At 43.0% G+C, this 26,283-nt stretch overlaps 1 protein-coding gene across 2 annotated transcripts in view; it reads left to right on the top strand.

Annotated features, from left to right (window-relative positions):
- The window catches only part of paxip1 (PAX interacting (with transcription-activation domain) protein 1), a 115,502-nt gene that overhangs the window by 24,815 nt on the left and 64,404 nt on the right, over positions 1-26,283 (top strand). For both annotated transcript variants that reach the window (XM_041184866.1, XM_041184868.1), the window contains 2 exons: positions 3,710-3,823; positions 11,216-11,848. In XM_041184866.1, coding sequence (XP_041040800.1) covers positions 3,710-3,823; positions 11,216-11,848 — 747 coding nt within the window. The remainder of the gene's footprint in view (positions 1-3,709; positions 3,824-11,215; positions 11,849-26,283) is intronic.

The following is a 26,283-nucleotide window of genomic DNA, read 5'->3' as shown; positions in this document are numbered from 1 at the left end:
TATCTGTACTTAAAGTTGATAAGGCACCAGGACCAGATGAGATACACCCAAGGGTACTGAAGGAAGTGTGTGTGGAAATTTCGGAGGCGCTGGCCATAACTTTTGCCTTCCTTCGACTCGGGTAATGCCAGAGGAATTGCAAATGTTACGCCCTTGTTCAAAATAGGGTGTAAAGGTAACCCCAGCAACTACAGGCCTGTCAGTTTAACTTCAATGGTGGGGAGACTTCTAGAAACAATATTTAGGAACAAAATTTGATAGTCACGTGGACAAATACAATTTAGTTAAGGAAAGCCCTCATGGATTTCTTGAGGAAAATTCATGTTTAACTAACTTGTCAGAGTTTTTTGAAGAAGTAACAGTTACTGAGGGCAATGCTGTTGATGAGGTGTGTATGGACTTCTGAAAGGCATTTGATAGGGTGCTGCATAACAGATTTATGAGCAAAGTTATAGCTCATGGAATAAAGGGAACAGTAGCAGTGTGGATACAAGTTGGCTGATTGAAACAGAGTTTTGGTTAATAGATCTTTTTCGGGCTGGAGGAAAGTTCGTAGCAGAGTTCCCCAGGGGTCACTGCTGGGACCCTTGCTTTGCTTGATCTCTGTTAATGACCTAGACCTTGGTGTACAGGACACAATTTGAAAATGATATGAAACTTGGAGACGTTGTGAACCGTGAGGAGGATAATGTAGAACTTCAAAGGCGCACAGACTGGTTGGTGGCAAATGAAGTTCAATGCGGAGAAATGTGAAGTGATTCAATTTGGTAGGGAGACCATGGAGTGACAATTCTAAAGGGGTGGGGGGGTGTTGCAGGAGCAGAAGGACCTGGGTATATATGTGCATAAGTCACTCAGACAGGATTGAATGTATAGTTGCCAAATTTGCTGATAACCCAAAGATAGGTAGGAAAGTAAGTTGTGAAGAGGTCATCAGGAGTCTGTAATGGTGTACAGATAGGTTAAGTGAGGAGCAAAAATTCAGCAGATGGAGTATAATGTGGGAAAAATGTGAACTGTTCACTTTGGCAGGAAGAATAAAAAGCAGCAGTTTATTTAAATGGGGACAGATTGCAGAACTCTGAGGGACAGAGGGATTTGGGTGTCTTGGTACTTGAATCTCAAGGTAGTATTGTAGGCACAGCAAGTGATTAGGAAGGCAAATGCAAGGCTGTCATTTATTCCCAAGGGAATGGAATATAAAAGAGATGCATACAGTTTTGGTCTCCTTATTTAAAAAAGGACATAATTGCATTAGAAGCTTTTCAGAGAAGGTTCACTCGACTGATTCCTGGAACGAGGGGGTTATCCTATGAGGATAACTTGGACAGGCTGGGCCTATATCCTTGGGGAATTTAGAAGAATGAGAGGTGATCTTTTTGAAATACACAAAATCCTGAGGGGATTTTACAGGCTGGCTGCTGAAAGGATGTTTCCCCTTGTGGGAGAGACTAGAACTAGGGGACACAGTATGAAAATAAAGGGTCTCCCATCTAAGATGGAGATGAGGAGAAACTTTTTTCTCTGAGGATCGTGAGTCTATGGAGAACACTTTTCCCAGAGAGTGGTGGAGGCTGCGTCACTGAATATTTTTAAGGCTGAATTAGATACATTTTTTTTATTGACAAGTCAAAGGATATAAGGATATGAAGGAAAGTGGAGTTGAGACCACAATCAGATCAACCATAATTTTATTGAATGGCGGAGCAAGCTTGAGGGGCTGAATGGCCATCTCCTCCTACTTCGTATGTACAGTTTCCTAGGCTTTATTAATAGGGGTATAGAATACAAGAGCAAGGAGGTTAATTTGAACTTGTACAAGATGCAAGCTGAGCCTCAGCTGGAGTATTGTGTCCAGTTCTGGGTACCACACTTCAGAAGGAATGTGAAGGCATTGGAGAGAGTACAGAAAAGATTCACGAGAATAGTTCCAGGGATGAGGAAGTTCAGTTGTGAAGATAAACCGGAGAAGTTAGGACTGCTTTACTTGTGGTGGGGGGGAGGGGGGTGAGGTGGGGAGGTGGGTTAGAGTTGTTCAAAGTCATGAGGGTTCTGGACAGAGGAGATAGGAGAGACTGTTCCCATTTGTGAAAGGATTGAAAACAAGAGGGCACCGATTTGAAATAATTTGCAAAAGAAGCAGAAGTGATACGAGAAAAAAAACTTAGTCTGGAATGCACCGCCTGAATGTGTGGTGGATGTGGGTTTAATTGAGACTGTTATCTGAAAAGGAAAAATGTGCGAGGTTATGGGGAGAAGGGGAGAGAATGGCACGAAGTGAATTGTTCATTTGGAGTGTTGATGCAGACTCAAATGACGGCCTTCTGAGCAAATGAAATTCTGTTTTGGGTTAATTTTCTTTCCCTCAACCATTTGAACTGTGTTCCAAATACCACTTGGATTAAATGCCAAAGTGGGGATCTCATAAAATATTCCACGGTGGGTAAGTATTTGTAAGAAATCCCTCCTTTTTGGTTTAGAAAAATTTATAAAATTAACTGAGGTTAGTTTATAATTCTAGACCTATCCTGCCGACTGTTTTTTTTGCGCCTTGTTGCAGCATTACCTGCTGAGGAATGGTGAACAGTGAGGGAGGTTTGTCTCAGTGTGCTGACACATTCTTCCAGAGCGCTCCAGCCACATGCAGGAAGGATGTTCCCTGAGGCTGGGGGTCTAGAGCCAGGTGACACAGCCTCAGAATAAGAGAGAGGTCATTTTGGACTGAGATGTGGAGGAATATCTTCACTCGGAGAGTTGGGTTGGGGCGGCGGGGGTGGCAAATCTTTGGAATTCTCTACCCCAGAGGGTTGTGGAGGCTCAGTTATTGAAAATGTTCAAGTTAGCACTCGATATATTTCTAGGTAGCAATGACATCAGGACTATGAGGGCAATGTGCAGGATTATGAGGAAAAGGCAAGAGGTTGGCACTAAGTTAAAATGGCTCAGAGAGCTGGTGCAGAGACGATGGGCTGAATGGTCTCCTACACCGTAACAATTCTGTGATCAGTGGATATGAGAATAGTGTGGGAAAAATGGCCATGATCTGATTGAATGATGGAGCAGGGTTGGGGGGGCCAAATGGCCTACTTCTAATTCTTATGTTCCTTTGCAGGTAAAGTACAACCTGCCAAATGTTCGGGGAAGGAGAAAGATCCATTGTAATTCATTTATTAGCCATTATTAATCTTCATTACCTGGGGCATTCCTGCAAAAAATGTGTTCCTAAATAAAGTTGTCTTTCTGCATTCCTTTCCCTCAGTATAAGAATGTTTAAGTATGGAGACCAGCTGCATGGTTGCTTGTGGAATCGGTGTGAGCCTATGTTGAAATTTTAGTAAATGAATGGGAACGCTAAAGAGAATAAATTGCATTTGCTGGAAACTGGGTCACCATTGTTCTGTTTCCATGTGAAGTTCTTGAAACTTGTTGAGATGTTGAAAGAGTAAAAGATTCACTTCTGAATTGCTCAGAATAGACCAGGCTCTTTAGCTGGCATAGAATTTACATATAGGCACTTCATTGTGGAGCTGAGTTATTTGGAAGGTCAGATTCTGGGTGAACTTTCCCCATTCAATTAGGGCGCAGGCTTGTGGTGAGATTCCAAGGTCATTTACTTTGTGTTGAACCGCAGTAGAGTAATAAGTGAATTTTAAAAAGTACAATGGATCAAAATACCTGAAGTATGTATCTTCACATTTCTCTGTTTCAGGTTTCCACTGAAGACCGCAAAACACTATGGGCTTTAATTACTTTCTACGGAGGAGACTGCCAGCTCAAACTGAATAAGGCTTGCACCCATTTAATTGTGCCTGAACCTCAAGGGGTGAGTGTATTACTGCTGGCATTGTAGCTTGGAATTGTACTCTGTTAAGATCTGGACTTGTTTTTGCAGCACGGCTGACGTGTGTCTACAATATTGACCTCCTTCACTGAGTTAAAATTGCCTATTTTATCAGCTGACAGCGGTGGTTTTTGTCTCGGGTTCTACTGTAAGTTCCCAGAACACACAGGCATCTTGTTGCAGCTTTTGAGATGTGCTGCTCCTGTCTGACTCGAGGGACATGTGAAGGGGCCAGTGTTTCCTCTGTCAGTTTAAATACAGAGGGGGCACCAGTCTCTTGGAGGCTCAGAATGCTGAGAGCCTCTCACTGGAGGAAGGCTGCTTACTCTTTTAGCGGGTACTGTACCTTGTGCAGCCCTGATATATCCTTTGCTGTGCCTGGGCATCCAGAACTGGGATGGATTATAATCCACCTTGACACGCTGTCATGTGATGAGGTTGGTCTTCAGACAGGCAGATTGTAATTGTCAAGATGTGATCTTTCTCCTTAAAAAGTGAGAGGTACTTTGGGGAACAAGGAGAGCTTTCCACTTACACTCTTACCCCACTAACCACATCCCAAAAGGGGCGAGATGGCATTTGAGCAATAAGGTGGGTATTGAATGCTAAGCTGGCCCTTTGAGAACAAAATCAATCCTTGACTTGTGTTGATTGCAAAACCCCTTTAAGTTTAGTTTCACTTGAAATCTTTGTAAGTTGCTAACTTTGTGTGTTGCCCCAATAGTTGACCTTTCTGACTTCTTTTGAAGTTATTATTTTAAATGCCCAGAAACAGGCCATTCAGCCCAAGTGGACCATGCCGGTGTTTGTGCCCTACACGAGCCTCTTTCACTAATTCATCGGACCTCTTTTTTTCTTTCCCTGTAGCCCTGCAGATTTCTCCCTTACAGGTATTTTTTACAACTCCCTTTTGAAAGATGTGACTGAAGCTGCTCCACCACTTTTTCAGACAGTGCAGTCCTAGTCATGAGAACATAACTAGGAATAGGCCATGCAGTCCCTCGAAACTGCTGCACCATTCAGTAAGATCGTGGCTGATCTCCCTCAACTCTTAACCGCACGAGCCAAAATCCTGTAACGACATGCTGTGTCAAAATAAATCTCATTAGTGGAGTGGGCAGATAGATGGCAGATGAAGTTCAATGTGGAGAAGTGTGAGGTGATGCATTTTAATAGGAAGAACATGGAGAGATAATATAAAATAAGGGGTGAAGTTTCAAAGTGGGTGTATATGTGCCTAGATCATTGAAGGTGGCAGGACAGGTGGAGAGAGCAGTTAATAAAGCATATAGTATCCTGGGCTTTATTAATAGGGGCATAGAGTGCAAGAGCAAGGAGGTTATGCTGAATTTATATGATACTCGTTAGACCTCAGCTGGAATATTATGTACAGTTCTGGGCACCATATAGGAAAGCTGTGAACACATTGGAGAGAGTGCAGAAGAGGTTTACAAGAATGGTTCCAGGGATGAGAAACTTCAGCTATGAGGATCGATTGGAGAGGTTGGGACTGTTCTCCTTGGAGAGAAGAAGGCTGAGAGGAGATTTGATAGAGATGATCAAAATCATGAGGGAGCTGGACAGAGTAGATAGAGAGAAGGTCCCGCTCGTAAAAGGATCAAGAACGAGGGGGCACAGATTTAAAATGATTGGCAAAAGAAGCAAATGTGATGTGAGAAAAAACTTTTTTCACACAACAAGAAGTGGTTCGGGTTTGGAATGCCCTGTCTGAAGTGTGGTGGAGGCAGGTTCAATCGGGGATTCAAGAGGGCATTAGATGATTATTTGAATAGAAACAATGTGTAGGGGTATGGGGAAAAGACAGGGCAATGGCATTAGGTCATAATGCTCATTTGGAGAGCCACTGCAGACAGGATGGGCCGAATGGCCTCCTTTTGTACTGTTAAAATTCTGTGATTCTGCTGTCCCTCCTGGATTTTTTTTTGCCAGTTTTCTTAAATATAAATGGACATAGTTTCTGCTTGTTTTTTCTATGAACCTGCTCTTAATTTTGAAATACTTACTCTTCCATATTGGTGCTGAAGCACTGGCAAGCTGCTGAGGAAAGACAGTAACTCCAAACTCTGACTTTCATTTATTTAGCCAGAGTAGTTTGATGGTAATTTGTTTTTGTATGTGTTGGAGAGAAAAAAGAATGCATTGTTAGTTAAAGGGACATCGCCTCCACTGATCTTCGTTGTAACGGTACGAGAATGGATCGCTGTTATTGAAGTCTAGATCTTTTAATGGCTTGTTCTTCAAACCCATCGAACTTGCCTTTCAGGCAGGCTTCAATGGTCAGTCTGTGTCAGACCATAAAGTGTTTTCTTTTACAGCCAGTTGTTAAAAGCAAATGTGCATGGGGCCAGACTAAGCTGTCTGCTGTGTTGTAGCTGTAAACATCTACTTAATGTCTGTTTGCCACAGAGGGGGGTGTCTGAGTCGACCGGGAAACAATGCCAACATCTGAAATTGCTGCTCGTGACCTGTGGCCAATAATGATGATCCTGTGGGAGCATCTGCAGTCTAAGAGGTTTTATTAGCTATAACTGCTGGCCTTTTCGTTCCAGCAGGAAATAAGCTGAATGTTTATGGTGCCATCGTTAATTCTAGGTCGCTTCTGACTAACAGTAAAGCTTTACAGTTGTCTGCCTGACCAGCTTCTTTGGTTCTTCCACCTGAATAGTTTAGTTCCACAAGGTAGGTGATGCCATATCCCGACCTATGAAATCCATTTTAAGCTGTAATTATCAGTCTGAAAAAAATCTCCTGTGCTTGGTGGCCTGCATGGGCTCCTTGTCTGGCAATGCCTCAAATTTTAAAAAAAAAAGCTCTCCATCCTTGTTTTCAAATCTCTCCCTATGTCCCAAATATTTCTAATCTCCCCCCGCCCTGCAACATTCAGCTCTCTGTGCCTCTCCATTTTTGACTTGTGTTTCCCCGAGTTTCATCACTACACCGTTGGCAGCTGTAACTGGCTGGGTCCAATGCCTGGAATTCCCTCCCTAAATTACCACGACCCTCTACCTCCCTTCTTAGGTGGATGTAAAAGATCCCACGGTAATATTGCCAAGAAGAGCAGGGAAGTTCTGCCCATTGCCTTGGTCAATATTTACCCCTCAGTCAATTCATAAAACATTACCGGACTGTTTTTGAAAGAACTTGTGCGTAAATTAGCTGCTGTGATCCCACACTACAATGACTATCTTTCAAAAGTACTTTGATGGCTCTAAGGTTCTTTGGGATGTCCTATGAACATATGAATTAAGAGCAGGAGTAGGCCATTCATCCCCTTGAGCCTGGTCCACCATTTAATAAGATCATGACTGATGTGTGTGTGTGTGGCTAATTCCACTTTTCCTTCCCACCCCCTATATCCTTAGATTCTTGATTGACAAGGGAGTCAATGTAACTCAACATCCAATTACCATGCCTTCACCACTTTCTGGGGAAAAGTTTCAACACAAAAAAATTCTCCTGATCTTTGTTTTAGATGGGAGACCCCTTTTCTTTAAACTGTACCCCCTAGTTCTAGTCTCTCCCACAAGAATACACCACTGATTTTCCATGGCAATGCCTCTTGCCAACCAATCAGCACTCGCTTCACATACAGTATAAATTGTTGGTTTCCCTCTTAGATGGGTATTCTTGAGTGCGTCCCGATGAGTGCAAGAAGAAAAGCTTTGTCATCTCTTTTTTCAGCAATACTGTACTACCAAACGACGAATCTTAACTGTGCTCTTTGCCTGACAGTGCTCAATTGTTTCTTCACCAAAACTAACCAGTTTCCTCTCGAGTATGCTGGTGTATCCACCTCCCGTGTCTAGCCTTTGTCACCCTAACCAGCACTTGGTCATCTTCCACCCCAGCAATTGGTACCACAGACAAATAGAAATATAAAGAAAACCGGGGTGAATATTTTTATTAATAGTTTGAGTGCCTGCTGTTTTACTCTCACAGCTAATGAATTTTTTTAAACTGTAAAAGCAATTAATAAAGTGGCAAAGAGTTAGAATACCACCATTTTTTTTTGCCCTAAATTTTGTTTAAGACTGAATAATGGAGGAGCACTGCACTCCTCTTGCACATCAGTAAAGTGATTAGCAGATCTCAGGCGAGGCTGGGCAGATTGTTACGAGTCCAAAACCCACCCCACCAACGGCTATTGTCCAACTATTTTTCCATCTTGTTCTGCGACATATTCAGTTTCCGGGGTTTCGTTTTAGGAATAGGGGTTAAGATGAAGTGGAATCGTGTGTTCATTCTAAAGATGGTTTTTACCCCTTTTCAAAAGAAAAGCTTGTGTTTATAGTGCCTTTGATTTGATAAACATCCCATGGTGTTTCACAGGAACAAAAGAAGTTTGGCAACAAGCCACTTACGATGATGCTGGGAAAGCGCTGTGAAAGAAGTATGCTTTAAGTAGGGAGGTAGGAGTCCGTGGTAGTCTGTGAATTGATGGAGGGATAAATGTTGGCCAGGGCGCTGGGGAGAACTTCCCTGCTCTTCTCGGCAATATTACCGTGGGATCTTCTACATCCGCCTGAGAGAGAGCAGAGGGTGCCCCCCCCCACCCTTTAACATCTCAACTGAGAGATATGATGCCTCTGATGGTGCAATACTGAACTGGAGGGTTAGTCTAGATTATGATGCAAAGGTTTGTGGCTTGGGGCTTGAACATGCAACCAACTGACCCAAGAGGCAAGGGTGCAGTTGAGCTACAGCTGACTTCCCATTGAGCATCGATTTGGAAGCTCAACACGACCAGGGTAGGGGAAACCCCATCTTTTTCACTGCACTCAGTACATGAACTTACTCTGACAAAGTCTCGGTTCTTTGCTTAAATGGGTCGTCTTGTAATTTTTAATTACCCACTTAATAAGTGTTAAACACTTGCCAGCTAGAATAGTTCAAGCTATAATTGCCTCTTGCTGTACTTGTATAGAATGAATGTGAAGAAACCTATTTATCCTTGAATAGCGAAGTTTAAATGCGATGCGTGCGCAGTTGGACCGCTTCACTCAGTGAAGTGATTGTGAGTGACGGAGCCCAGAACTCTACTCATTCCCACAACCTCAGTGTGATCCTTATTCTCTCTATTTAGTTTCTCATCTTGTTTTTTTGAGGATTTTGGAACTAGAAAAGGCTGTTCTATTCAGCAAAACATACAAATACACACGTTCCTCCTTCTGAACTTGCTGAAACACCGGACACAGCCACAGATTAAAAATTGGTTGGGAAATTGGCTGGCTCCCTTATGGATATGTGGTGACCCTCACCTAATTTGTCTCTATGCTCTTTACTTGGATGATTCAATATGCCCAAATTAGGAGCACTGAAAAAGCTGCACCAATTTTAAAAAAAAAATCAATGAGGATACTAAACATATAGATCATGTTTTATCTAACCTCAAATTCTGAGTGGCAATTTAAATTTGTGCCCCTGTTTTCAATTATTGGCCAGACTCAGATTTAGATTTTCTGTGCATGCACGGACAAATGCACTTGACGGATGGGTGGGTGGTGGTGGCCATCTTGGAGACTCGATGTAAAAAAAATCCTAAAATGCCTTTTTTTTTTAAAGAGGGAAAACTGGGGCTCTTTTTTTTCCTAGAAAAGAGAAGGCCTAGCGTGACCTCATAGAGGTCTTTAATCCCATCGTACTTCATTATAGCTTCCGTCCGTGGCGGTGGGGGGGGAGAGAGGGCCTTCCCCTCCTTGGGCGGGCCCAGGAGCAGCTGCGAAACGGTGGTCCCCCCCCACCCCCCCCCACCCCGTTATCGGGCCCCTACCGCGATTACACGCTGGCTGGCCAATTAACAGCCAGTCAGCGTGACGTGCACACCAAGAACCTCAGCACTGGCAGGTGGGGGTGGTGGGGAGTGTGAGCACTGAAGTTTGCACATGTGCAGAGGTGTGCACACTGAAAGCTCCCTGAAAGCACAGAGCTGCCTCAGGGAGCTGAAGGATTTAAAAATGAAATAGAAAGATTTGAAAAATATGGAAAACGTGTACCCACGTGCGGCTCTTGTTACGTGAACAGGGACATGTTGGTTTTATAGTTTTCTCATCTTGCCCGCGGATGAGGTTTCGCAAAAAATGCAAAGGCCGCCTGGCCTATCGCCGTAAGGTTGGATGGGCAGCGAAAAATTCAACAAGGTTACCGGCTTAAGGGCCTTAATGGGCCTCTTAACTGCTGGCAGTTGCGTTGCCGACTCTCGTGTGCCCGCCAACTGAATTATCGCGCGATGATGTCAGCACACTCGCTCGAAGTCATCACGTGCTATTTCAAGCTTGGTCATGTCGGGCACGCGCCCGCACATCGAGCTGAAAATCCTGCCCAAGGGGTCATAATTGATAGCAACTCATCAGGAAGTTTAAAGAGACTTCTTTATCCAGAGTGTGGCTAGACTGTGGAATTTTCAACACGGAGGAGTTGAGGAAAAACGAAGATATATTTATGGAGAAGCTAGTTAAATACCTGAGGCGGAAAGGAATGAAAGGATAAACCCGTGACCTCTGCCATCTAGGAGGACAAGGGCAGCAGATGCATGGGGACACCACCACCTGCAAGTTCCCCTCCAAGTCACCCACCATCCTGACTTGGAAATATATCGCTGTCCCTTCACTGTCGTTGGGTCAAAATCCTGGAACTTGCTTCCCCACAGCACTGTGGGCGTGCTTACACCAGAGGGACTGCAGTGGTTCAGGAAGGTGACCCACCACCACCTTCTCGCGGGCAATTAGGGACGGGCGACAAATGTTTTGCTAGCCAGCAATGCCCACGTCCTGTGAAAGAATACCTCGATTAACACGGCAAGAGGTTGGTGTGTAGCTTACACACAAGTAAGGACCAGTTGAGCTGGTTGCCCTAGTCCTGCTATAAACCCTATGTCCATGTTTAAAATTTCACGCCCCCTACTGCAACCTATTTTACTGATTTTTTTTTTTTAATAAGTTTACCATTTCATGGCCTTGGTTAAGGAACAAAAGCAGCTCTGACAAAGGTCCTGCTTCAGAAATATTAAGCTGCCATTTCACATTGCAGGTGCTGCCAGACGCACACAGTATATTTCCAACATTTGCACTGACTTTTTAAAATATATTCTTGCCAGGATAGCACTGCATATAGATTTAATCTTCCTACAACGTGATCTGTTCAAAGTAAAAACCGCAAGATTTTCATTTCTCCCAGCAAGTTCTCTCAATGCTTTATCAAGTGTGATTTCTTTAGATAAGGAGTAACTTTCTTTAATATCGTGTCGAGTTCTTTTTAAAAAGAGGGAAAATCAGAGGCAGCCCTAAAAAGTGACACATCTTCTTAAAATGGGTGGCAGAAGAAATGAGGCTTAATCTTTGTTTTCTTTTCTGACAGGAGAAATACACTTGCGCTCTGAAGCGAAACACTATTAAAATAGTGACGCCAGACTGGGTGGAGGACAGTGTTGCGGCAAAATCGAGGAAGGATGAGTCCACGTATCACCCCCGTCTTATTATTCAGGAAGAGGAGGAGGAGGAGGATGAAGAGGAAGAGCTGGCTGAAAACGAAGAGGAGCCCGAGATGGACGACAAGCGCTCGGCCAAGAGCAGCCCCGTGTCATCGCGGGGGGCCTCGCCGCTGAGCGTGCCGGGCTTCTCGCCGAAGCGGGAGCCCGAGAAAACGACGGGCGAAATAATGTTCGACGACTCCTCGGACTCTTCACCCGAGAAGCAGGAGAGGAACTTGAACTGGACCCCGGCGGAAATCCCGCCGACGGCCACTGCCAAGCGCCGGCTTGCCCACGGGAAGGACTCTGCCCTGATTAACTTGTGCGCCAATGTGCCCCCGGTCCCCGGCACTATCTCCAACCCAGAGGCCAGGAGCAACTTGATGACCCCAGGGCAAGGGGCTCAGGGCCCCGAGAGGCCGGAGATGGTGGCGGCCTGGAGCCCTGCAGTCAGGACACTGCGGAACATAACTAATAATGCTGATATTCAGCAGATCTCCAGACCGTCAAATGTAGCACAAGTAAGTGATTCATCATGCCCTGTTCAAACTATGCAAATTGCTAAAGTGGGTCAATCTGGCGCATTGCTTTTGCTTTTTAAGCTGCAGTGTGGAATTATTGAATGTGAAAGTGAGGCAGTCAACCCATCAAGTCTCCTTTGATGTTTTTCAACACGTTGAGCCCTCTAGCCTCATAACCATTTGATATTCCTCTATTTAGATTATTGCTTTAAAGAGTTCTGATGAAAGGTCACCCATCTGAAATGTTAAGTCTGTATCTCTCTCTGCGGATGCTACCTGACCTGCTGTCTGTTTCCAGCATTTTCTGTTTTCCATCTAAAAGAGTTGATGGGATCATCATCTTTAAGTTTGTGGCAGAAAATCTTGCATTCTCCCTTCTTGCTGCTGAAATCTTTTTTTCTTTTTAACCTCTAATTATCTCTGGAATCATGTTAAATTTGTGCTGCTGCTTGTTACTATTCCACTGGTTGTCCTATCAACTTCTTTATAATCTCAGGCCTCCATCAGGCCACAACCTCTCCCCAATTATTTGTCTATAGTGAGGGGGAGAAAAGAGTTCCTAATTTCAGTGCCCATCTTAATAGCTTGTCCAGCGACCCTACTAATATGCTGGAACATGTTTTCATGCGGTGCTTCAAGTAGGAATTTTTCATCTTTTCCTGGCCATCGCAGACATGGTGGGCTGAATGGTCTCTTTATACACTCTAATTTTTCACTGGTTCTATGGAATGACTTAGTAAAGGGGAGAACTTCTAAAATTGTTCAGGAAGCAGCTGGATGCTGTGAATGGGGAGGCTATGGAGGTCTAAGGTAGGAGTAGTTAAGTGGGTTGAATGGCCCCTCGTCCATATTTAACACTCTAATCAGATGCTATATGAAAAAAATATTGAGAATTGTCTGGCTCGGTTATAAGGGATCTCACTGGAACAATAACAGCGTGTTAATGATGTCAACCAGCAAGTTGGCTCATGTCCATCGGCACAGAGATTTTAAAATCCTAATCTGCTTTCAAGTCTCTGTATAGCCTTGCCATACCTTCATCTCTCATCTCCAGCCCTGCAATTTGCGATTTCAAATCTGCAATTTCAAAAGGAAATTGGATGGGGACTTGAGGGAAATGAACGTGCAGGGCTAGGGGGATAGAACTGTGGAATGGGACTGACTGGATGGCTCTAGAGAGCCGGCATGGACTCGATGGGTCGAATGGCCTCCTGTGAGTATTGACTATGCTTTCACCAAGCTTTTTGACATCCATCCTAATATCATTTCGTGGCTTAGTGTCAAATTATGCGATGTTCTAATGAAGCAGCTAGGGGCATTTTACCACATCAAAGACACGATCTAAATACAAGTTGTTGTAGTTATATGATGTGTCAATGTGGTGCCTACCAACCTCACCGCCCAGAAATTGGACAATTTAGCCTGTGGCGTCTCAATCCTTCAAGTATTAATTTGTTTGTTCTTGGAGATTTCAAGAAAGAAGTCAAATTTGCAATTTTTCTGCCGCCTTTTCTCCCTCTCAATCCAGTCTCTTGATTTCTCTTTCTGTATTTGATTTGTGATTTGACTGTTTTCATCCGCATTCTCGGTCATTCTTGTTTCTTTCTTGACCTAAAGCATTCCAGTTAAGAAGAAAGACTGTCTCCCCTGTTGCTCAGTAATATCCCAGATGATCTGTTGCCCTCACTGTGCCATTATCACCTCTCATGCCAGCCATTTAGGGTGCAAAACATGTTTGAGCTGAAGGGTGAGAGTGAAACCCTAGACTAACGAGGCACACAGTGAGCTAATGACGAGTTATTGATAAGATGGCGGAGTGGCCAAAAATAAAGATCGTAGCTGGAATTCAATGTGAGATGGCACATTTAGGTGACAGAGTGGCAATGTTAAAGACGGAATGTCAGAAAGCTGGGTGATGTGGAAGGGCAGAGGGATTTGGGTACTCAGGTTCACAGACAGCACCTCAAGTAGATAAATGCATAAATAAAACTTTCATGGCAAGAGGTATGGATGATAACATTCGAGGTGTTATGGGTAACCTACATAAACCACAGTCATGCTACATGCTGTTTATGAACAAACAAACGAGGAGCAGGAGAAGGCCATTCAGCCCCTCGAGCCTGCTCCTCCATTAATAAGATCACAGTTGATCTGGTGGTAACCTGAAATCTGCATTCCACCTACCTCCGATAACCTATTACCCCCTTGCTTACCAAGAATCTATCTACTTCTGCCTTAAAAATATTCAAAGACTCTGTTTCCATCGCCTTTTCAGGAAGAGAGTTCCAAAGACTCACGACTGAGTGAAAAAGTTTTTGCCTTATCTGTTATAATGGGTGACCCTTTATTTTTAAATAGTTCTAGATTCTCCCATAAGAGGAAACATCCTCTTCACATCCACCCTGTCAAGACCCCTCAGGATCTTATATGTTTTAATCAAGTCACCTCTTATTCTTCTAAACTCCAGTGGATACAAGCCTAGTCCGTCCAACCTTTTCTCATAAGACAACCCACCCGTTCCAGGTATTAGCCTGGTAAACCTTCTCTGAACTGCTTCCAATGCATTTATATCCTTCCTTATTTAAGGTGACCAGTACTGTACACATTACTCCAAATGTGGGCTCACTAGTGCCTTGAACAGCTGAAGCATAACCTCCCTACTTTTGTATTCAATTCCCCTTGCAATAAATGATAACATTCTATTAGCTTTCCTAGTTACTTGCTGTACTTACATACTAGCCTTTTGTGATTCATGCACGAGGACACCCAGATCCCTCTGAATCTCAGAGCTCTGCAGTCTCTCACCTTTTAGATAATCTGCTTCCCTTTTATTCTTCTTAACAAAATGGACAATTTCACATTTTCCCACATTATACTCCATCTGCCAGATCTTTGCCCACTCAGTTAACCTATTATATTTGTTTGTAGCCTCTCTATGTCCTCTTCACAACATAATTTCCTACCTGTCTTTGTGTCATCAGCAAATTTGGCAACCATCCCTTCATCCAAGTCATTTATACAAATTGTAAACATTTGAGGCTACAGCACTGATCCCTTTGGCACACCATTTGTTACACCTTGCCAACCTGAAGACCCATTTATGTCTACTCTCTGCTTCCTGTTAGCCAGCCAATCTTCTGTCCATGCCAATATATTACCCCCTACACCATGATCTTTTATTTTCTGCAATAACCTTTGATGTGGCACTTTATCAGATGCCTTCTGGAAATCTAAGTACAATACATCCACCAGTTCCTCTTTATCCACAGTACATGTTACTTCCTCAAAGAACTCCAATAAGTTGGTTAAACATGATTTCCCTTTCACAAAACCATGTTGACTCTGCCTGATGACTTTAAGCTTATCCAAGTGCCCTGTTATAACTCCTTTAATAATAGCCTCTAACATTTTCCCTATGACAGATATTAAGCTAACTGATCAGTAGTTTCCGGCTTTCGTTCTCCATCCCTCTTTGAATAATGAAGTTACATTTGCTATCTTCCAATCTAATGGCATCTTCCCCAAATCTAGTGAGTTTTGGAAAGTTAAAACCCAACGCAGATAGTTCTCACTAGCCACTTCTTTTAAGACCCTAGGATGAAGTCCATCAGGACCTGGGCTCTTGTCAGCCCACAGCTCCAACAATTTACTCAGCACCACTCCTCTGATGACTCTAATTTTCCTGACTTCCTTCCCCACTTCCATTTCCAGATGCATAGCTGCTTCTACGATGTTTCTTGTATCCTCTGTAGTGAAAACTGATGCAAAATACCTGTTCAATTAATTTGCCGTCTCCTTGTTTTCCATTATCAATTCTCCAGACTCATTTTCTGTAGGACCAATGCTCACTTTATTTATTCTTTTTAAAATATTTATAAAAACTCTTACTATCTGTTTTATATTTCTAGTTAACTTTCTCTCATACTCTAATTATTCCCTCAGTGTTATTCTTTTAGTCATCCTTTGCTGATACTTATATTCTGGCAATCTCCAGGCCTTCCACCTATCTTTGCACAATTATATGCTTTCTCTTTTAAGTTTCATACTATCTTTAACCTCTCTAGTTAACCATGGATGGTGTGTCCGTCCCTTGGACTTTTCCATACTTGTTGGAATGTATCCATTCTGTGCATTCTGAAATATCCCCTTAAATATTAGTCACTGCATCTCTGTTGACCTATCCCTTAATCTAATTTGCCAATTCACTTTCGTCTACTCAGCTTTCATGCCCTCATAATTGCCATTACTTAAGTTGAAAAACTTAGTCTCAGACCCACTCCCCTCTTCCTCAGACTGAATGCAAAATTCAGTCATATTCTGGTTGCTGCTACCTAGTGGCATCTTCACTGAGATCATTAATTACTCCCATATCATTGCACAATACCAGGCCTGGTATAGCCTGCTCTCTGGTTGGCTCCAGAACATTGAAAACATTCAATGTACTCCTCATCTAGGCTATCTTTGCCCATCTGACTTTTCTAGTCTATATGTAAATGAAATCTCCCATGATTATCCCCGTGCCTTTCTGACAAGCTTCAATTATTTCTTTCTTTATGCTCAACTCTACCATGTGGTTACTGTTCTGGGGCCTGTACGCATCTCCCACAAGTGGCTTCTTGCCTTTACCATTTGTCATCTCTACACAAACTACTTCTACATCCTGGTTTTCTGAACTTAGGTCATCCTATCTATTGTGATAATACCATCATTAACTAACAGAGCCACCCCTCCACCTTTTCCTTGCTTCCTGTCCTTCCTAAGTATCCTGTATCCTTCAATATTCAGGTCCCATTCCATGTCCTCTTGCAACGATGTCTCTGTAATGGCTATCAAATTATAATTATTTATCTCTTTGTGCGCTCTAAGTTCATTTGTTTTATTTCGAATGCTACATGAATTCAGATATAGAGCTTTTAGTTTTATCCGTTTATTCTTTTTATAAGCTTTAGTTTCATCTGTTGATGAACTGTTAGATTTGTACTCTATCCCTTTGTGTCACTCTGTTTTTCATTTCCCGTAACAATACCTTTCTCTTTTGTCTTGTCTCTGCTCTTTGATTTACATCTTCCTAAATTTGATCCCTTGCCCCCACTATTTATTTTAAAACCCCCTCTACTCCCCTAGTTATGTAACTTGCAAAAGCACTGGTCCTAGCATGGTTCAGGTGTTGACCACCCCATGGTATGGATCCCATTTTCCCCGGTACTGGTGCTAGTGCCCCACGAACTGGAACCCACTTCTCCCACACCAATTTTTGAGCCGCACATTGATTTCCCTAACCTGGTTTGCCCTATGCCAATTTGCACGTGGCTCAGTTAATAACCCAGAGATTATGACCTTTGAGGTTCTGTCTCATTGGTGCCTAGGCCCTCATACTGACTATGCAGAACCACCTCCTTTATCCTGCCTATGTCATTGGTATCTACATGGACCACAATACCTGGGTCCTCCATCTCCCACTGCAAATTTCTCTCCAGCCCCAATCATATGTTCCACACCCTGGCACCGGGCAGGCAACACAGCCATCTGGACTCTCGCTCTTTGGTACGGAGAACATTGTCACTTCCTCCTTACTATATTATCCCCTACTACCACTTCATTCCTTTTTGTTCCCCCCACTTGAATGGCTCCCTGTACCACGGTGCCACGGCCCGTTAGTTCATTAAACCCTGCAGCCCTCACTCCTGCGCTCCTGCCCTCTGAGTCCCCTTACCTGCCTTACTCACAGTCACACTCTCTTGTCCCTGACCAAATCAGCCCTGACCTAAGAGGTTTGACTGCCTCCTGGTACAAAGAATCCAGGTAATTTTTCCTCTCTCTGATGCATCACAGTGTCTGTAGTTCAGCCTCCATCTCATAAACTCTGAGCTGAAGCTGCTCAAACTTCAAACACTTACTGCAGATGTGCTTGTCCTGGATCAAACTGGCATCCAGGAGCTCTCACATGCTGCAGCTGTGACACATCACCTGTCCTGACATCCTTAATGTGTTTGAATTAACTATTTAATTACTTTGTTCAATTATATATTTTGCTTTCTATATATTTTATTAATCTTGTCACCAGTTGCTAGACTACTTTGAACCTTAGGAATAGAATAAACTCTCGTCACTTACCAGATACTTACCAAATAACTAGCTGCTTCTCCTGCAGCAGAGTAGACCACTTCCTGAAGGCTGAGAAAGCTGGAAAGAAAAATGGTACCTCTCTCCCTTCCTTCTTTAACTCCTTTAATTACTCAACTCCCAGTACTCTATTGTAAGCTGCACCTCTTGCAGTAAATCTTACCTACAGCACCTACCCCCCCCCACCAACACACACACACACACACACACACACACACACACACACACACACACACACACACACACACACACACACACACACACACACACACACCCCTCCCAAGCACCGAATTCCCACTTGAACCAAATTCCGAAATATACTCAGTTCCTGTCTCACTCAGGCCGAAGTCTCCACTCACTGATCACGAGCCTCTTACATTTTTAGGCTCCACGCTGTGGGAAGTATGTGAGGCAATATGAAGGATATTGGTTTACTAGGATGCTGCTGATTTAGGAATTTTAAAACATCTAAGGAAAAATTAAGGCTGTTTTCAGTAGCACAGAGGAGAGCACAATGGTCTGATAGAGATGTTAATATTATGGGACAAAGTAAGTAGAAAACTGTTTCCAGTGATTGCAGGATCTAATAAGAGATATAGGTACACAACTAAATTTAAGAGATTAAGACAGAGGTAAAACTTATTTATTTTCTAAAGGGTTGTTAGGCAGTAGCATGCACTGAAGTTGCTGACTGAAACCAGGACTACATCAATATTGAAGAATAAGTTCAGTCGATGATTGCAGGAATAAAGCAGAAAGAGGTCTAGAATAGGTACATAGACTTAGGGTTACTCTTGATGTGGGGTTTAAACACCAACATTAAGTGGCTGGGTAAACAGCTTGTTTCTCTGTTGTCTTTTCTATATTATTCTACAGGCAGAGACACACAAATGCTTAGGAAATCTGCACAGGTACATGTCTGATTCCCTCTACTCTGACTCCCTACGCCACCAGAACTCACCCCCAACCCACATCTGTGCATGGCACCAGCTTATAAGACAGAACAAAGAAACGTGGCTACTTTTGAGCCTCAGTTTTGTTTACAATGCTCCCTATTTGAGTATTGTCTACAGATTTTGGCCCCACTTCCTGTTGAAAATGGAAATTTCTTCCAGGAAGTTGCCTCGTCTCATTGTACCTTAATGCAATGAGCCTTGAGCTGAGTCATAGAGAGCTTGTCCTAGGTTCCATCTCTGGCTTGTACTGAGTTATCTGACTTCAGTTTGGGGAAGGCAGAATCATCCAGGTTACTGTCCAGTGGTCCTTGCTGGAAAGTGCCCATCATATCAAAAATAGGAGCAGGAGAAGATCGTACTATCCCCCAAGCCTGTTCTGCCATTCAGTGAGATGGTGGCTGGTCTTCTGCTTTAACTCCGCTTTTCCTGCCCATTCCCCAAGAGACCAAAAATCTGTCCACTTCAATGTTAAATGATTTCAATGATGGAGCATTCACAACCTTCTGGGTTCTGAAGTCCAGAACCTTTTGAGTGAAGTCATTTCTCCTCATCTCAGCCTGTAAAGACCAATCCCTATCCTAAGACTGTACCCCTGTATTCTAGATTTCCCAGCTAGAGGAAACAATCCCTGTGTCTACCTTGTCAAGCTCATGCAGAAACCTTCACTGTCCGACATTTAAGGAAGTATATCCTTCCTTAGATATGGAGAACAAAACTGCACACTACCCCAGGTGTGGCCTCACCAAAGCCCTTTACAATTAAAGGAAGACTTCCTTATTCTTGTACTCGAATACCTTTGCAATAAAGGCCAAACATGTCTTTTGCCTTCCGATTTTCCTGCTGTATCTGCATACTAACTTTGTGTTCCTTGTATGAGTGCCCCCAAGTGTCTGAGCATCAACATTTAAAGTTTCATGCCTTAAAAATATTCAGCTTTTCAATTCTTCCTACCAAAGTGAATATCCTTGCACTTCTCCACATTGTACTCCATTTGCCATCTTGTTGCTCACACCTAATCTGTCTATATCTCTGTGCAGCCTCTTTGTGTTCACCTCACAATTTACATCCTCACCTCGCTTTGTATCATTAGCAAGCTTAGATACATTACTCTTAGTCTCTTTATCTAAGCCATTAGTTTAGATTGTAAATAGCTGAGGCCCCAGCACTGATCCCAAAGGCACCCTATTAGTCTGCCAACTTGAAAATGCCAAATTTACCTTGCTGTCTGCTTCCTGTCCCCTCTCTATGCTAATATATTATCCCCAACTCCATGAGCCATTATCTTGTGTATTAACCTTTTGTGTGGCATCCTACTGAATATCTTTTGAAAATCCAAGTCTACTATATCTACTGGCTCCTCGCTATTCATCCTACTAGTTGCGTCCTCAAAAATCACCACATTTTTAAACACGTTCCTCTTTTGTCAAACCATGTTGATTGTTTTGGATCATACTATGATTTTCTCTGAATTGTTAAGACTTCCTTAATTAATAGATTCTGGCGACTGATGTCAGCATAACTCGCCTGTTCCCTGTTTTTTCTCTCCCTCCTTTCTGGAATATATTTGCTAACTTCCAATGCACTTACAGAACTCTAGGATGTAGGACATCAGGTCTTGAGAATTTGTGGAATTTTAGTACCTTGAGATCCTCCAGTACATTTGCTCTGCTGATATTAATTACCTTAATTTCCTCAGTTTTATTAGCACCTAAGTTACCTTCTTTCTGGCATGTAATTCCTGTGTTCTACTGATAAGACTGACACAAATATTTGTTCATTGCCTGTTGTATCCCCACTGGCCATAACAATTTGTCCTGTTACTGCGACAAAGGGATCAATGTTTACTTAAGCTACCCTCCTTTCAGTTCTGAGTGACTTGTACTCTTGCACTGAGTTTGTACATTTCCTACCTCCCTTCAGTTCCAAAGAAGAGTCAGATTGAATTCAAAACATAAACGCTGTTTCTCTCTCCACAGATGCCGCCAGACTTGCTGAGTTTTTCCAGCACTTTGTTTTTATTTGTGCTCTCTGGCCACATTAAACAGCCTCTCAGCACCTACCCCTGCCAAACCCCTCCCAAGAATACATGAGGTTACCTCTCATTCTTCTAAACTCCAGAGAATATCAGACTGTAGACTTACAGAGGAAGAGTATCTAACTTCGCTGTGTGATAGCCTCACGTTCAGCATCCTGCTTACTTTCATTGGCTACTTTTGTGTTCATTGTGCCACCTTGGCTTAGACCAACTAACTTGGCACAGACTGGAGAATGAACCTGGGCATTCCAATCTACATGCTTTAATTGCACACCAGAGTTCGCCCATCAACTGGGTCTTAAAGCAGATTCAGTACTCTTCAACAAAAAATATTGATGATGAGACTCAGCTAAAGCTACTTTCAAACCCTAGTTGAAATGATGTGCACGTTAGCGTAAGTTTTATTACCACTTTGAATAATTACTGTGTCTTTGAAAGTTATTTCCTTTCAGTAATTGCAGAATGTTCATAAGTGGCACAACACGGCATATTGTCCAATTGTGTTGTCGCTTCCATCTTTGGTGGTGGTGTAGTAGTATTGTCACTGGATCAGCATTCCAGAGGCCCAAGGTTATGTTCTGGGGACATGGGTTCAAATCCCACCACAGGTGCCACTGAAATTTACAAATTCATTTAATAAATCTGAAATTATAAAGCTAGTCTTAGAAATGGTGACCATGACAACTATCATACGTCGTTACTAAAAACCCATCTTATTCACTGATGTACTTCAGTGAAGTAAATCTGTCATCCTTACCCAGTCTGGCCTACATGTGAGTCCAGACCCACAGCAATGTGGTTAACTCTTAACTGGCCTCTGCAAGGGCTTAGCAAACAATTAGGTATGGGTAATAAATGATGGCCTTGCCAGCAGTGTCCACATCCACATGAAAGAATGAAAAAAATGGTGACTAAGGAAACTGGTAGAAAACAAAATATGCATTCGTAGCAAGATGGATGAATTGACAGTACAAATAGAAATAAATGGGTATGGTAGCTATTACAGACATGCTTGCACAGTGACCAAGGCTAGAAGCTTGACTCAATGTTCAAGGGTGTTTGACACATTGGAAGGATAGGAAGAAAGGAAAAGGAGGTGGGGTAGCTGGGATCTTAGCTTGGAAGATCAAAATATAGCATCAGTTTAGGTGGAGGTAAGAAATAGGTGAAAAAGTCACTGGTAGGAGTAATTTATTGGCCTAACGGTGGCTACACTGTAGGACGGAGTATAAATTAGGAAATAATGAATTTTAAGCAGGAGTGGGCCACTTGGCCCTTTGAGCCTTATTCAATAACTTCACATTCCTACCTACCCCCAATATCCTTTCACCCCCTTGTTAATCAAGAATCTATAAAACCCTGCCTTAAAAGGACTTTGCTTCCACTGTCTTTTGAGGAAGAGAATTCCAAAGACCCTGTATTTTGAGACAGTGACCCCAAGCTCTAAATTCTCCCACAAGAGGAAACACCCTTTCCACATCCCCCTGTCAAGTCCCCTCAGGATCTTATATGTTTCAATCAAGTTGCCTCTTAGTCTTCTAAACTCCAGGTGCAAGCTTAGCCTGTCCAGCCTTTTCTCAGAAGACAACCTGCTCATTCCAGGTATTAATCTGATAAACCACCTCTGAACTGCTAATGCATTTACATCTTTTGTTAAATAAGGAGACAGTACTCAAGATGTGGTCTCACCAATGCCCTGTACAATTGAAGCATAACCTCCCTATCTTTATATTCAATTCCCCTTGCAATAAATGGTAACATTAGCTTTCCTAATTACTTCCTGTGCTTGCATACCAACCTTGATTCATGCATTAGGACATCCAAATCCCCCTGCATCTCAGAGCTTTGCAATCTCTCACCGTCCTGCCAAAATGGGCAACCTCGCATTTTTCCACATTATACTCCATTTGCCAGATCTTTGTCCACTCATCTAACCTATCTATCCTTTTGTAGCCTCTTTTTATGTCTTCCTCATAACTTAACCTCGTACCTATCTGTGTGTCATCAGCAAATTTAGCAACCATGCCATCGTTCTCCTCTTCCAAATCATTTATATAAATTGAGGCCCCAGCACCGATCCCTGTGGCACACCACATTTATGCCAACTGTTTCCTGTTAGCTAGCCAATCTTCTATTCATGCCAGTATGTTATCCCCTACAGCATTAGCTTTTATTTTCCAGAGTAATCTTTGAGGCACATTATCAAGTGCCTTCTGAAAATCTAAATGCAGTAATTCACTGGTTCCCATTTATACACACCACCTGTTATTTCTTCAAAGAACTCCAATAAATTGGTTCAGCATGATTCCCCTTTCACAAAACCATGCTGACTCTGTCTGATTACCTTGAATCTATCTAAGTGCCCTGTCTTTAATAATAGCTTCTAACGTTTTCCCTATGACAGATGTTGCGCTAACTGGCCTACAGTTTCTTGCTTTCTGTCTCCCTTTTTAAACAAAGGAGTTACATTCACTATTTTCCAAACTAATGGCACCTTCCCGGAACCTAGGGAATTTTGGGAAATTAAAAACAATACATCAACTATCTCATTAGCCACTTCTTTTACGACCCACAGATGAAATCCTTCAGGACCTGGGGAATTGTCAACTTGCTGAGCACCACTTCCCTGATGATTGTGATTTTCTTGAGTTCCTTCTTCCCTTCCAATTGCTGATGTTACTTGTGTCCTCTATAGTGAAGACTGTTGCAAAATAGCTATTCAATTCATCTGTCATCTTCTTAGTTTCCATTGATAATTCCCAGATTTGCTTTCTATAGGATAACGCTCATTTTGTTAACCCTTTTCTTTTTAAATTATCTATAGAAACTCTCACTATCTGCTTTTATTTCTAGCTGGCTTTCCCTCTTACTCTAATTTTTCCCTCCTTATTTAGCCATTCTTTGCTGTTTTTCACATTCTGTCCAATCTTCTGACTTGCTAACCATCTTTGTGCAATTGTATGCTTTCTCCTTAAATTTGATACTATCTTTGGTGTTTTTATTCTCGTTGGTATGCATTTATTCTGTGCTTTCTGAAATAGCCCCTTAAATGTCTGTCGCTGCATCTTTATTGACCTATCCCTTACCCTAAATTACCAGTTCACTTTCGCTAGCTCTACTTTCATGGCCTCGTAATTGCCCTTTTTTACATTTAAAGTAATAGGGCTTAGACCCAACTCTTCTCTCCCTCCAACTGAATGTAAAATTCAATCATATCATGCTCACTGCCACCTAGGGGTGCCTTCACTATGAGGTCATTAATTAATCCTGTCCCTTTGCACAATACCAGGATCTAGTATCCCTGGTGGCCTCCACAATGTACAGATCTAAGAAATTATCCTAAAAAAAAGTTCTATGAATTCTTCATCTACGTTACCTTTGCCCATCTGGTTGTTCCAGTCTGTGTAGATTAAAATCGCCCACGATAATCACCCTACCTTTCTGACAAGCTCCCACTATTCCTTCTTTGATACCCCATCCTACTGTATGGTTACTGTTAGGGGAACTGTACACTACTCCCAGAAGTGATAACTTGCCTTCATTATTCCTCATCTCTACCCAAAACTGTTTCTATATCCTGGTTTCCTGAACTTAAGTCATCTCCCTCTATTGCGCTAATGCGTCTTTAATTAACACAACTACCCCTCCACCCTTTTCTAACTTCTATCCTTCCTAAAAGTCTCATACCCTTCAATATTCAGGGCCCAACCTATGCCATCCTGCCACCAATTTGCCTGTGGCTCAGGTAGCAGTCCTGAGATTATTACCTTGGAGGGTCTGCTTTTTAACCCAGCTCCTAAGTGTTCAAATTCTTTTAACAGAACATCCTTTCTAGTCCTATCAGTGTTGTTGGTACCAACGTGGACAATAACAACTGGATCCCTCCCCTTGCACTCCAAGTTCCTCTCCAGCCCTGAGGAGATGTCCTTAACCCTGGCACCGGGCAGGCAACACAGCTTCGAGATTCACATTCACGGCTGTAGAGAACAGTATCTGTTCCCCTAATTATATTGCCCCCTACCACTACTACATCCTTATTTCCTCCCCCCACTTGAATGGCTCCCTGTACCACGATGCTGTGGTTAGTTTGCTCATCCATGCTGCATCCCTGTTCTCGTCCACACGGCTTGCAAGAACTTAGTTAACTGTTGGGCAGTTGCAGAAGCCGAGGCTCCTTGAACGCTACCACCTGGGTTCCCATACCCGCCTCACCTGCAGTCACAACCTCGTGTCCCTGATCACAGACCAAATTTGAATTATCTAATCTGAGAGGTGTGACCACTTCCTGGAGCAAAGTGTCCAGGTTAATTTCCCTCTCCCTGATGTGGTGCAATGTCTGCAGCTCAGACTCCAGCTCCTTAACTCAGATCCGAAGTTCCTTCAGCTGCAAACACTTACTACAGATGTGTTCACCCTGGATCTCCTTGGTGTCCAGCAGTTCCCTCATGCTGCAGTAGCAACACATCATCCTTTGCTATCGTATTTTAATTAATTAATTACTCTAGTATCCCTGCTCTTCGCACTTGAAGAACCCCCTGCTCTTTACAATTTATTGTAGTTAATTTTTACAGCAGTTTCAACCTGATACTTGAGCTATTTTTAGGAAAGAAAAAATAAAGACTAGAGACCCAAACACACAACTAAAACACCTTAGTTTTACTTTAAAGACTAGAAATAGTCACCATTCCTACTCACCAATCAGCTGCTCTTCACATTTTTTTTAAAAATGAACTCCCCTGCTCTCCTCGTTCTTTTTAAAATGAACTTCCCTCACTCTCCACATGGGAGAAAACCCCACAGCAAATGGATCCACCCCCTCCCACTCCTCTCCAGTTCTGAGCAAGTCCTGAATCCTGGCGCTAGGCAGGCAACACAGCCATTTGGACTCTGTCCTTGTTACAGAGAACAGTGTCAATTCCCCTCACTTTACTGTCCTGCTATATTCCTTTGTGCTCCCCCCACTTGACTGGCTTCCTGTACAACAGTGCCATTGTCAGCCAGCCCATCCACCCTGCAGGCCCCACTCTTATCCAAGCAAACTGAAAGAACCTCAGACCTGTTGGACAATTGCAGAGACTGCCACTCTTGCTGCCTGGGCCTCCTTACTTGCCTATTCTACAGTCACACCCTCCTGCCCCTGACTACCTTCCAAATGAGAAGATCCTATCTGAACGAGCGTGACTACCTCCTGGTACAAGGCATTCAGGTAACTTTCCCCCTCCCCGATGTGTCGCAGTTTCCGCAGCTCAGCCTCCAGCTCAGTGACTGAGCTGAAGCTCCTCAAGCCACAGACGTTTACTGCAGATGTGCTTGTCCTGATA

Source organism: Carcharodon carcharias, chromosome 3 (assembly GCF_017639515.1).
Source record: "Carcharodon carcharias isolate sCarCar2 chromosome 3, sCarCar2.pri, whole genome shotgun sequence".
Lineage (NCBI taxonomy): Eukaryota > Metazoa > Chordata > Chondrichthyes > Lamniformes > Lamnidae > Carcharodon > Carcharodon carcharias.
This window is presented reverse-complemented; position numbering and strand designations above follow the sequence as displayed.